Below are 14,928 nucleotides of genomic sequence, written 5' to 3'. Positions count from 1 at the left end.
TTGTTGTTTTCTACGAATATCATTGTATGAAAATAAAATTTTTAATACAAAGTCACGTCTTACATAATACGTCCCACAAAACACTAAGAAAATTTTTAAATTTTCCTGAAATTTCGTGGAGAGCTGTAGCTTCTCTGTTCCACAACCCCTTGGCTACGCCACTTTCTATTGTATCAAACTCATGAGGAACATTTTCATAATAATAATAATTATAAATATATTATGTTATATTTAATACCATAATATTCGTGTATTTAATAATATATATACGCGCACACATACGTTATATAAGTGTATAATAATAATAATATATTCGATACAAATTTAGTAGACGCCACAAAAAAGGTTTTCTACTTAATAAAATCGTACATGCGTAATATGTTATTATAGTTATTATGATGATTTCATTGAATAAATAATATTACATCCGGAACACGCAAACCGTTTCCGATCAACACCCAGGTTATACGTATAATATACCTATAAGTATATAGGTGTACGAGCATATAATATCTGTTGTTCGTTACACAGTTTTGTAAACCAAATTCTTACAAACTAATAATAGTATAATATTAATATTGTTTATTTATAAATAGGTAATGTTATCTAATATACGCACATTGCGCAATTAAATTGGTGTTGTTTCGTTATTCTCAAATTATTATTATTATTATTATTATTATTACAATAAAAAAATCTATACGCATTAAATATTGGAAAATATAAGAATAAATTTCCAAATCACTAAGCTTGACATTTTGACAATATTGGTCGACGATGGAGATATATATAATATTATTTAGTAAAAATGTTACCTTTCTAATTACACAATAAATGTTTTAATAATAATTACTATAACATTGTGGGAGACAAAATATATTATATACCCTTATAAATTTCTATTAACGTTTCGATTACAACAATTATAATTAATTTTAAGAGGTGTTAATATTATGTTTTTATGTAATAGTCAAATAGACACAAATTGCATTGTCTTATGTTAAACGTATGATTATAATAACAAACTTTTCCGACATCAGTTACTTTCACCGATACGTCATCGGTTTACAATAAATTAAATAGTAAATTACACTAAGTATTACGTGACATATCGATAAAAGGTCTAAGTCCATAAATATTTTGACATTATTGTTTTTTGGTTTCAAAACCATCAAGACATCAAGTAACGGTTAGGTAACATGAATAATTACAAAAATTATCAGCATTAAAATGTTATCGTGTAAGCAGTAACCCAAGCCCCAACTAATGTGAGTCCATACAAAAGTATAAGGTTTAATTGCACCACTGTAACAGTGAACATTTGATTTTAGTAGTTGGGTATAACATATTATGTATATAACAATATACCAGGCACCTGGTTATTGAATATAGTTGTGTTATTGTTTTAACAAAATTCTTTGTATTTATAACAAATGAAAAACATTATTTTTAACTTTATTATTTCCTAGTGTGATTATCACAAAAAAATATCAAATTTAATAGTGACACAATCTAAAAACAATTCTGAGTGAAGTTTTTATTTCTCAACAGTTTGTTTATATATATATATTATATATATTGATTATACTGTAGTACTTTCAATTGTTCTTGATTATTTTAAAAGTAGTTTTAAGAAAGTTTACAGTCTAACAAAATTCCCAATTACCATATGGGTCTAATTTTAATAAACCTCGTCATAACTATCATCTGTTATACTAAATGTTTCATACCTAGTGTGAACTTGTACCTGTATTGTATATGTATGTGTTTTCAATTGCCAGTTTTAATCATTTTTTATTTTTGAGAATATAAATTATTAAAGTCCTAAATTGATTTTCCTGAATGGTTTAAACTTAAAGAGATAATTGTTAACATTTGATCATAATTATTTATTTATCACCAATAAAGTATCACTCGCTATGTCTATACGGTCGATTCGTAAATGCAAATATAGAAGAACAACGTAAAAATTCCAATTTCTATTTGTTTTTATGGATTGGGAGGTATTTATAGTAAATCCACTATTCACAAACATACATTACTGTTCAAAAAACCTTCAATGATAAAAATTATGTAGCTCTACACAAATCATATGTTGCATTTTTATAGATAAGGTGCACTTTAAACAGGTTCCCCAGAATTTTTTGTTGTTAATTGTGCATTACCATAATCACAGAGTATAGACAAATGGGATATTCAAGATTTTCTATTTGTAGGGAACGCGGATTACTTTTATAATATGCTTTTGATCTGCGTGGGTAGATTAATAATTAAAAGTTGAACAAAATGAATGGCCATAGGAAGCACAATGTTATTAGTTATTTATAATAAAAACGAAAATAGACTTAAGGAATGAATGGGTGTACCCGTTGCTCAGGTCGAAATTACTGGCTATAACAAGTGATACAATATTATTATGCTTTTTCTTTGTATCTCATAAATTAAGCTTAAACTCATCATGATTGCCTGCAGAGATTGATGGCACTAACAAATCTTGTGTAGGTACACTTTAATTTAATGACAATTTTCTATTTAGAACAATGCACATATTATCATAAATACCTATGTTAGCTCATAGAATAAATGAAAGAAAAAACAATTTTTTATAGTAACTAATAATAAAACTATAATAAATATCTAAATAAATTTTTTTTTTAATGTATCTATATATTTTCTTTTGATTTGAAAATGCTTTTTGCTTTATTTACCAATTATATGAAATTTTTAAATATAAATCATCGAATATTAAAAATGACGTGAACATGATAATTTTAAATACGTCTAATAAAAACGTACAAATAACAATCAAACATATTTTTAAGTTGTTTTTCATGAATTTGAAATTATTTAAAAATGTATCATAATAACTTAGAACCTTTAATTTCTACAACTCAGAAAATATTGCTATAAATTCTATTATATTTTATAATATCATTTTTTATCAGAAATAGGGGACTTAATTTTATCGTAAATGTTTGTAAAAAGTTTATTTTGGGAATAAAACATACTGATATAAAAACCATTAATATTCGACTAACAGTTAAGGGTTACATGTATGGTGAATTATGATTTTAAATTATCTGAAAACAAATTTATTTTGCCATATTGTTTATAACAATTTAATAGATTATTATATGCTTAGCCGTTGTTTTTCCCATACATTTATAATAAACTATTCAAAATTTAATAAGCGAATATAAATATTATAAGTACAAACAATACTCATATAAATATATAAGTACTCTATAAAATAACAATGAATAGGTTTTCATACATATAATAATAATAAATAATAATAATATACGAATGAGAGTATAATATTATTGTAGCGTAGGTATAATATGTTGAGAATCCTACCCAATTTTTATGATTCAATAAAATATATTATATAGTGAAGGTTTACAAACTCCGTTATAGTCCTATAATATGTGATGATAGACATGTACATTGTATAAAATAGTTTTAAGTGATATTTACAAAAGGATACTCTATCGTAAATAGATTTATAGATATTTGTATTTCTTGTTTAACTCATCATGAATTCGTATACTATGGTACTAAAGAAAGTACACACACTCTCATACACATCATACATACACATTATATATATTATAATATATACAGATAAGTACATGCAGTTTTTTTTATTTATTTTATTATAGAGATATAAGGATATATCCGTATATGGATGTACGTGTATGACATGTAAATTTGTGTGTCTGCAGTATAACAAAATCATTTTAAATGAGTAAGTACCTATTACGATAGTATTTTTTGTTATTTTTTATTTATTTATTTATTTTTTTTTTTTTTGGCAGGGGCAGTTATTCAAAGCGATATTTATGTAGTTTTAGTATATATATATGTATATATATATAAGTAGATTGTATATATAATATTTATTTTATATATACCTATAAGTTTTTATTTTAATTTTAATGCACCTTCAGTTTCTTTTATCATTTAAAGAGTCACGTTTTTGACGTTGTAACGATGGTCACTGTGTGTGGTGGCTCGCATCAAAGTTTGTTACCTAGCTTTATTCATCCGAAAACCAAGCTGCAAAAAAAAAATAAAATAATTATTTTAACATATTTAATTAGACAAAATAACTATGAAAAATAATGCAATCTATTTAATAGTAGATAATAATTAAGATAAAATTGCTCTATAGAATTAAGTACATAATATAGTAACTACAAAGTACCAAAAACTGTATTGATACTCGTTTTCTTACAACTAAAAGCAATATTGAAAATATGTATCAAGTAGGTATTTAATAAAAAATTGTTAACATTTAATTCGTGTTATATATTATTTATTTTTGGCTGTGATTAAATATGTGATCTACCGTAATGTATAGATAATATTTATGAATTATGACCTAGGACCACATGTTGGTACTAATTTTACTAAGCTTTCTTATAAATAATTGATGAATCCGTTTGGTCCACGCAGTAATAATACCCTAAAACAATAGTTAAAAAAGAAAAATCCCCGGCTTCCTATTTCACATACTTAAGTCACATTCAAAATAGAACACATTTTTTAATTTATTAAAAATTCTGTAAATATTTAATATTCTAGTAGACAAAATATTTTATCATAGTTTTATTTAATATTTTAAATGGACTTTACGTTAATAAGTTAATCTACAATTTTAGAATTGTATAAAAGTATTTAAAAAAAATACTGGTAAAACACTGTAAGTATTTATAATTTTAATTTTATTAATTTTATTATTGAATTCATTAACTTCTTAATTAATGAAATCATATTTTACATGCTTAAAGTACGTAAATGAGTGTAAATGAATAAAACTTTTTAGAAGAAAATTTGTATAAAAATATACATTTTCATTATTTGCTATAAATAATAACAGAAAGTTATGCCTTATTCATTTTATTTTTTAATCTAAAAACAAAAGTTGGTTTTATACTAATTGATATCAATTAAATTTAGATAGGTACCAATCATAAACAAGTAAGAAATGATAAAATACTTTATAAAATAGACATTAAGTCCTTTTTTATAGTAGGAAATTGTTTTAATATATATTCAATATTCATTATTTCAATGATTAAATATTCATAGCATTAATTTTATTATTATTATTGAGATGAATTAAGTAGTTACTTTAAAATATATTTAAATAGTTCATATAAATACATAATTTATAAAGTATAGGTAAGTTTTAGTGAATCACTATTATTTTATAGAGTATATGTATGTACGTACAGTATAATACTATATTATGTGTCTATGTATAGTGTAGCCAGTGTAGGTTTATTTTGTCTTTATTTTCAGTAAAATAACTATGCACTTATATCAAAACAAATTCGTGCTAACCATACAATTATGACTTATGGTCATATACTATTAATATATAGCTTTTTTAAATTAATACCTATGCGATATACAATATTTTGAACAATTTTTTTTCAAATAGAGACAAGTGCAAAATAAATTTGTAAAAACTACAGCATGGAAAAAATGAACTTTTTGAGCGACTGATAATATATCATTATAAATTGATCAACAAATAATTTGTTATTAGGTGCCTATGTATTAACCGATTGAACTGTAATAACGTAAATTATTAAAATATCATGGTGCATTATCTTGTGTATAAATAAATAATAATAAGCCATGCAAATTCACATAAATAAAAAAAGTATAGGTAATTATAGCTACTTATTTAGTATAAATGATTGAATGAAATAAATGACTAGTAGGCAATTAATGTAAGTCAAAGAATGATTTATATTAAATTAAATGATCTATATTATAATCTATATTCCGTGTATATATACACATGTTTGCACGTCCACAGTCGTGTATTGCTGATGACCAGCTTAATTTAAAATACTATAAAGGTATACTAAATAATTTAAAATTGGGAGGACTACAATATTTAAAGGTTTTTAAGGCATAGCATTATTAGCATTTGTTTTCTATTCTCTATTTCGTATATTAGGAGTTGTTAATAATGAAAGTAAATTCGTGATAATATATAGCAATACTATAGTGCAAAACACGGAAGAAATATAAAAGTATTAAATAATTTATAATTTAAAAACAAATTACCTAATAATAGATTACATACCGAAGAGAATAGTGTGTTCGAGTTAGATTGTTTCAACAAGAATTATGTTCAAGTATTTAAGTATCAACGGTTGTCGAAACAAAATGCATAAGACACATGACGTTATCGGAACGAAAAAATTATAATAATAAATAAACGGCACACAAAAATATAAAGCACACAAAACAAAGCATGATTATCCATTGTGTAAGTATAATGTATTAATGTATAATATATTATATGTATGTGTTTCTGTCCTTTTAAAAAAAATATTCCGTTGCTTTGTTTAATGTCTTTCTCTGGTTTATCGTGTGGGTATAAAATATAATATTATGTGGAGAGGGTTTAAATATGTATAATATTACGTATATAATGTTTATTATATACTGTATAATATACATTGTCAAATACAAGACACGTCATTAATAATAGCACAATAAAATTATGTTTTATTTTATTAACTTTTTACCTAAATAAATTATTCTAAAAATGGATAATACTGTGTTATTCAAACATTATAAACGAGTAATATTTAGGAAATATTATTGATATTATATATGACCTTATATAGTACAACGAATGTCCTAAATTCAGCTAAACAACAATATTTTTAAGCTGAACACATCAATCATTTATATACATAATACATACATATATATTTATATATTTAAATGTGTATATATATATATATGTATTTATTTATAATGTATACATATATATTTGTATATATACTATTATATATTGGTAATCAAATAAGTACTAAAAAAAAAAAAATAATATATATATATAATATATAGATAATACATAGTTATGTTTAAAGTAAGGATAAATTAAAGTTGAATTTTGAATAAAAAAATAAGCTTTAAAAACAATATTTGTTAATTTTGTGTGTTTCTAACTGAAATGTTATATCATATATATAATTGAAACTTGAGGAATGCTTAATTAAATTCTATTGTATATTGTATTCGTTTTTTAAACAATTATTTTTGTGAATAGGTAAATTTGTATAATTTCCCGGTAAGTTATACATTCTTAAGCCATCAAAGTGTTTTTATTGGAACTTACCAACTATAATGGCTAATATAACGAGACCAATAACTCCCATTATGATCATCATCTGAAATAAAAAATTCAAAAATTCAAAAATTCCATTTTTTTAAAAACTACACCAATCTATTAATTTTGATGATATTAAAGGACAATAAAATAAAATAATTATTGTAATCGTAACCGTATGTTTATACGTTAGGTTTATAAATAAATACTTTATAATGGAGTTTGTAGGCAGTAAAATATTTCCCTAAAGATTAGGATGAACATTTATTATGATTTTCCTTTAGAACAAGTTGATCGATCGTTGTAATAAACCCAAATTATCTTTAATTAAGATTATTATTTTATTTCTTTAGTATTTCAATGAAAAGTTATTAAAGTATTATTAGTATTAAACTTGTGTTCAAATATAAGTGATATTTATCAATTTATCATTAATCAAAACCACCCTAAATATATATAGAACATTTAAAAAATGCATGTATATTGTAATGTTATAAATCTATTTTAATTGTTGTATGGATAACTATACTAAACTAATATTCTAATAAAGAACAAATTGTATTATGTAATTTTGAAGTAGTTAGAATTATAAAGATAGTTAGATAGGTTTTTGTTAATAAAAGTATCTAATTATTATGATTATTTGTTTTATTTCTTTATAAGAGGGCGTGGTCTTTGATTAAATATTATAAATATTATCTTATCTTTGTATATCGTCTTAGTAGTTAGAATGTATTTGGTTGAATTATAAAGAACATTAGTTGACTTTTGTCATGATTGTTACTAACTACAAACAGTGTTACAGTTAATCAAAATTTTAAAATTGTGCATTTTTATTCAAACAAGTTTCATAAAATGTTTTCTTTACCTTTTAAACACAATAATTGTATGATTAAATATTTATTTATAGAAAAAGAAGCGATTGTTAAAGTAGACTATATTATTTATGTTTAAAACATATCAAAATAGTTATGACAAAGTATAAAATACAAAGTAAAAACTATCTAATAAGTTATGAAGGGAGGTAATTATTTTTAAATCTATCTAATACAATGTGATACACGCATTTTTTTATTATGAAATGTTATTTTTATAATTAAATTTTTTTTAACTAATCATTTTAACATTTGATTTTTGAAATGTTTAATACAATAAAAAAAAGTTATAATACCACATAACAGTTAATGGAAAACGAAAAAATATATATGGTTATGTTTTCTTGTAATCATGACTTTTATAATAGCTGGGTTTACTAAAACTGAGAATGGCGTATTATTCAGACTGAGTTCAGAATACAAATTTATTATCTATGATGTAAATACATAGGTGCAAAAATTCTTAAAGTAATGCAGACATATTGTTTCTAAATATTATCGATTTATGTTTAAAATCGGGCGCCAAGTTTATTGTAAGAATATTTATATTTTTATATACAGTGTTCAGTAGATATAAATATATAATTTTATGGTAGCAATTATCTTGCTGCATATTTCCGGTACTACGATATTAATATTAGGAAAAAATATACAGCTTATATAGTTATATGTTTAATATCTGATATATATATAAGTATCTACATTTATTATTATTATCATTATATAATCTAACACGCAACATAATACATTTATCAATAACCATTAATATTATTATAACTTAAGAATCTAAAATTGTTTTAAAGTTAATAATTGGTATTTTATTAAAAAATATATGTAAAATTAAAAAAATTTATACTCTTATCACGAGTCATACATTTTTTTAAATTTTAACTTTACCTATCTTAATAAGGTATTTAGAAGTATAAAATCGCTTTTTAGTTGAAATATTATTTTCAAAACTTAAATATGGACAAGAAATATTCGTGTAATTTTTAAATTACTAGATAATTGATATACTTATAAAAAACTAGGCCATATAAATATGGTTTTAGCTATACTAAAATATATATTTTATATGTTTATAGATCAAATATAGAAACGAATCAGTGTATGACGGCGCCCTCATATTTCTCAAATAACATTTAATTTTCAGGTATTTGACATTTTGACCTATTTTACAATATATTGTACATCAGATGGATATAATATAAAATGACTAAACAATAACAACCGTACATTTTATACGTTACGAAACCAGGTGTTTTTAAACGCTATAATAAATATTGTTTAAAGTTGTAATTTACAATTATTATGTTAATGCTTTTCCTTAAAGCGTCAATTTTATTCCGTGCATATCTATAACCCTATCGGTTATAGGTTTATTTTTTATAGAAATTGTTGATACAATCTATTAAGTATTAACTACTGGTAATGGCGCCAAACTCGGAATTTTTTTGTTAAGCGGAATATAAAATTTTTGTTTATTTGATTTCCAACTTTTATGTTTTACGTTATCGGGCATCACTTATAATAAAGATTACGCCTTATTTAACTTTATTAACCTATTATTCTCCTAGAACTCACTTATACCCACCCACTCACGATACAACCACCCATTTAAAAAGTGAAGCGATCACTTCATATGACATATGAGTTCGGCGTCACCGACTTCTAGTCTATATAACATGTAAGACGTAAGTATACATAAATATTCATGTTTGAAGGGGTGAAACCTAAATATGTTAGTTACAATAAAGTACGTCATTTATCTTTACAAATAATACTGCCAAAAATCAATATTTTTAAATCTTATAAAAAATAAATAAAAAATTCTTTAATTATGAATCCATTTTTCTTCTCTCAAAAATAGATGACAATATGCTCATGTTTTTAAGTTATCGATCAAAATACTTACAAGTATGAATTTTTATTTATTTGCGTGTACTTCAATATGAAATATTTGAAATATTGTAACATACCTTTAAATTTTGTAGCCAAAATTTCCTCTTTAGTTTTCCAGCCTGTTGTTCAAATTGCGATGCCCCTTGTTGTAATGCATCTGTGACAAAAAATAAATAAAAATAATTAACAATAATAAAAGAATAAGAATTTATTTCCAATATTAATAATGAGCAAAAGTGACTTGAACCTGCTCTATCATCCAGTTCGGAGAGTTTTTGATCCCTGTCCAATACCTTCATCACGTTCGTCTTCATAATATCCACCACCTAAAATACCACAATAAATAATACAGTAAGTTACAAATAAATCACATCATTTTTGCGCTTGTTCATACCTCATCGACTTGTGCTTGTGTTTGTTGCAATCGCTTTTGCGCCGCGATTTGCTGTGGTGTCTTTGGGCCTCCAACTACTGTGTCATCTCCTGCGGTAAGTCCAGCACCTGTTCCATCAGCCCTGTACCATACATACACAACTTACAATGAGAGTAAAATAAATATAATCATTATTATTATCGATCGTCCTACGAATGAATAGTTTCTTTGGCGACGCCAGTAGTGAAGAAGGGCGTATATTATATCCTAAAAATGTCTATACTTACATAAAATACGAAAAGGTTTTTTTTTTAACCCTGTGCGTTTGCACAATAGCCGTCATCGTAATATAGTTAGCGATATATGTATTTACAATACGTATTTATGTGTATATATATATATATATAATATGTAGCTCACTTGACCGACTTACGTTCCGGGCGATTTTAAGGGTACGGGGATGGGAAAATCGAGTAGGTACCTATATCTACTGCAAATTAAATTAATTTCGTTTATTTTTTTGAGAATTTACTTTTGAATATTTAACTTATAACTCATTTTATTATTATTTTTATTACCATTAACACTATACAAAATAAACTTAAGCGTTTAAACGTTAGATTTTTTTGTTAGCATCATTTTTTAACGAATTCAAATTCAAAGTATAAAGAAATAAAGAAATATAATATTTTATAAAGAAATTTCGAACGGTGAATAATACAAGTAAAATGTTGTTATAGTTTAGTAAATAATATTAAATTCTTGAAAAGTAATATAATTAAAACGTTTAAAACTAACAGTTGTTCTTTAATTTATTTTAAAAACCAAAGCTAAAAATTAATATTATATGATTTTTAAATTGAAATTGAAATGACAAAATATAAAATAATAAAAAATTTTCCAACATAATATTACATTAAATAATTTATATAATATATTTTAATGTTTTCAAATATTGTGTAATTATTGATATATTTTCCCACTATAATTGTATTATTACATTTTTACATTTTAGCAATATGATCATATATTGTTATGTAACTAACGTAAGTTTACTATAAATGTACTGCCATAAATGATTATCGCTTGTATTTGAATACTCTTATTCCATTGTGTACTACAGAAATACTTTCGAATCAACGTCAGAAATATATATTATGATATATATATAATAAATACTAATATCTGTTTTTAAAAACGTGCACACTATATGTTTCTATTTTGATGTATATTAATCAAGCCACTTCGAGTATGAGCATTGATGCAAAGTTGTAAAAACAATTTGAAGTTCTAGAATACATATAAGCTACACATTTTCGAAAGTACTACATATATACAATTTTGTGCCGTGTACTACACAATGACATACACTGAAACCATGGATTGATTAGTACACCCCATGTGTGTAAATATAATATTGTGCGTATAATGCACCGATAAAAAGTTACGACTGAAATTATTGACCTATACCGATTGATAGGTACTGTGTATGATGGCTATACATAATAATATAAAGCAATGTCATCGCCGCCTCCCACTGATAAATCGATGGTAAAAATGGCGTGGGCCGCCTACGGGATTATGTGAAGGAAAGTGCGGAGAAAAACACGTACTCGTATACACATCATCACATCATAATAATATATAATATTATATTATAACGTGTATACGTAGACCTACAACGTGATGTATTGTACGCCTATCCAAAAAAAAAAAAAAGAAGAAATGACATCAGTCGCGAAAGTATCATCCTACGACGGCATAAGCATTGAGGGTACGAGGGTAAGTATATCTCGTACGCACGGGCGTGGTGGCGGCGGCGGTGGGGGTCGCGGTGGAGCGGATATCCCCGAAAGCGGAATCCTGTTGGAGACGGTCTAGAAGGGTTTTGAGGGGTGGGTGTCACGAGCGGAGAGCACTGTATAGTTCTATATACTCGATCGTGTTTGGGCGTTGAGCGAATACGGCCTACCCACTCCCCGCCGCCGCAACCGAGGAAAGTTTGTGGGAATTTGAAAACGACGACGTAACCCCCGAACTCATGAACTCGATACAATACTTGATGTGTGATACAATACAACGACATAATAATTCAGTGTATACGAAAGATATTACACATTATACTGTACTATTATTTACGGACGTCATAGTTTAATAATATTATGTATACATATTATACTATATAGCCACTATAGATACCATTAGTAAGATTATACTTACATTTTGTCGGTAAAGCGATCGGAATGACAACGACTCGACGACGGTCGCTGCTGTACGCAAATGTGCGAGTCGTGCGACGACGACTGATGCCTATATATTATATATTGTTATTATAATATTAAATGAAATATATAATATGCTTGCTGTGAGTGCAGCAGTGGCGACTCGGCTGCAACGTAGTTACGTCTCAAGACTTGCGCTTCGCGTAAAATAGGCACACTACGAAGTTCCTTTTCGGCCGCAGGTGCAGAATTTTCTCCGTAGTACCTATATACGCGTACGTGTGTGGTTAACGTGTATTATATTAATATAGTTGTACCGGACCGTCGCGGTGTGCTGCGTCGTTTAATATGTTATATTATTACAACGACGACAATGTGAGATGATACCGGACGAGAATTTTTTTTAAATTAAAATTTATCTTTTGCCAGCGGCGGCGGCGGCGTCGTCGACGACTGTAGAAGGCACTGGCTGCCGTGAGCTTTCGCGCGCGCGTGTGAGTGCTCACCAATACCGTCCGTGTGCGTGTGCGCGCGCGCGTCGTCCCACCGTGCGTTATATAGTGTCATGTATAGTGTCTGTGTGCATGTTTTCGCGTCAGCGTGTACGTAAATTTTCGCGCGTGTGTGCGTGTGTGTGTGGGTGAGCGGCGTCAGCTCGGCGATCGATCGGGTCCCTCGGAACGGACTACTCCATAGCGCCGCGTCGTAAGGGAACGGAACACCGCGCGCACCCCCGTCGAGGGCTCTACACACACACACGCTAAAACGCCGCTACCGCCTCCACACCCACCTTCGCCACCTCCAACGACTCCGCCACCGCCGTCCGACTGCACGGCCGTATAACCCATACAGTTTGTACGCGGCAGAGTCACCCATGTCGGACCCGCTCGCCGCCGTAACCGACCCGCACCGACACCGGCGCTCACCAAACCACCCCCCGCAGACGCCTCGCAACCGCCGCCCACGCACCGCGGAAAACAAGGAAAACCTTTAGCGCCCGTATACGCATACGTATATACTGTATATACGGGGTGTTCTGTTTTTACGCGGCACTGCGATGCTTTAATTCAGCGGATTTGCGTGCGCACCGGAATAAAATAATTTAATGTGCGGTGGGGATAAGTAACTACATATTATAATTTAATTTGTTCGAAATTCGATGACAATACGCGTCAACGTACGTCAGAAAACTATTCTACTCGACTTGCAGGATGTATAGTTAAAAGAATATACATATTATATATATATATATATATATAGGTTGTTATTGAAAAGAAGATGAAAAATCCCTAAGATACTTAGATACCGTACGTAGATAATATAGTCGTAATATTGTATAGGTATAATAAAAAATAATAAATAATTATTATGTATAGGTAAATTTTTATTTTTAAAAACATTGATAAATATTTCACTTAAATAAAAAAATCAATGTATGTAAATATACATACGATTTATAAAATTATTTCTGTTACCAGTTAAATGTAGATCACCCCGTATATTATATGGTATATACATATAATGGTACATATGCGATTTCGTCGCGCGCAACGCTGATCCTCGATCGTGGGCGTCCTCCACCAACGATTATATGTATTATTATTTTTGTGTATCGCTCTTAGGCGGCCGCGATCGAATTCGGGCGTAATATATGCACATGAAGCGCATTTTACATCATACTCAAATGCTGTGTACATACGAATGTGCAATGTATATTGTATAGGTATATCATCGTAAATACTTATACCTGATAATTATTAACACACACGGACATACGAAATAATGTAAAAAATACATGATGATTGTCCATCACATAAATTTTCCAGTCCTTATTTACTTATTGCATTGGATGTTTAAATATTTGATATAGGTACACGTATAAAGAGTATAGTGTTTACAAGATGCTACAATATCTTTGGTATTATTTCCCTTATTTCTGTACTGAAATGTTTCTATTTTAGTTGTTAGTATAGCCTTAGATGTTAGATGTCTAAATATAATAGGTTATAATATGGCTCGTACTTATGCAGCTCTGCACATTGGATTGTGGTTTCCGTGACCTGATTTATAAGTTTATAACACAGAATAAAACAGTGGTTTTCGCCTTTTTGGTCGGTTCGCGTTTTAATTTTCTTATCATTTTATGTACATTTGAATATAGGTATATAAATATATATATTATGTATTGATATATCATTGATAAAAGTTTTAAGAATCTTGTTTTTTGTTTATTGATGTCGTAGTGCATTGACGTTGGTTAACCGTTAACCTAATTTAAATTAGAAATTCTAAATATTCTGATATACCTATATATTTGAACACGATAAACTTACTAGTATACCCATGCTATACATAGATACAAAAATAAAATTATTACCTAGTAGTTAAGTAGGCGTTTTTCAAAATACATTT

General features: G+C 27.4%; 1 protein-coding gene across 1 annotated transcript; it reads right to left on the bottom strand.

Annotated features, from left to right (window-relative positions):
• Positions 1 to 279: 279 nt before the first annotated feature.
• On the bottom strand, positions 280 to 13,048 carry LOC132930184 (neuronal synaptobrevin). The gene is made up of 6 exons (XM_060995908.1): positions 12,515 to 13,048; positions 10,316 to 10,436; positions 10,169 to 10,247; positions 9,999 to 10,078; positions 7,154 to 7,205; positions 280 to 4,059 (listed from the first exon to the last, which is right to left on the bottom strand). Coding segments are annotated over exons 1-6 (354 nt in total). The 5' UTR covers positions 12,517 to 13,048; the 3' UTR covers positions 280 to 4,039.
• Between the last annotated feature and the right edge of the window lie 1,880 nt (positions 13,049 to 14,928).

The sequence above is a fragment of the Rhopalosiphum padi genome, chromosome 4, assembly GCF_020882245.1.
Source record: "Rhopalosiphum padi isolate XX-2018 chromosome 4, ASM2088224v1, whole genome shotgun sequence".
Lineage (NCBI taxonomy): Eukaryota > Metazoa > Arthropoda > Insecta > Hemiptera > Aphididae > Rhopalosiphum > Rhopalosiphum padi.
Note: the sequence above shows the minus strand (reverse complement) of the source record. Positions and strands in the feature narration are given on the sequence as shown.

Coding starts and splice junctions, on each gene's coding strand:
- LOC132930184 (XM_060995908.1), bottom strand. Junction 10,248..10,315: donor CACAAGCACAAGTCGATGAG/GTATGAACAAGC, acceptor GTGGTATTTTAG/GTGGTGGATATTATGAAGAC. Junction 4,060..7,153: donor TATATTAGCCATTATAGTTG/GTAAGTTCCAAT, acceptor TTTTTTTTGCAG/CTTGGTTTTCGGATGAATAA.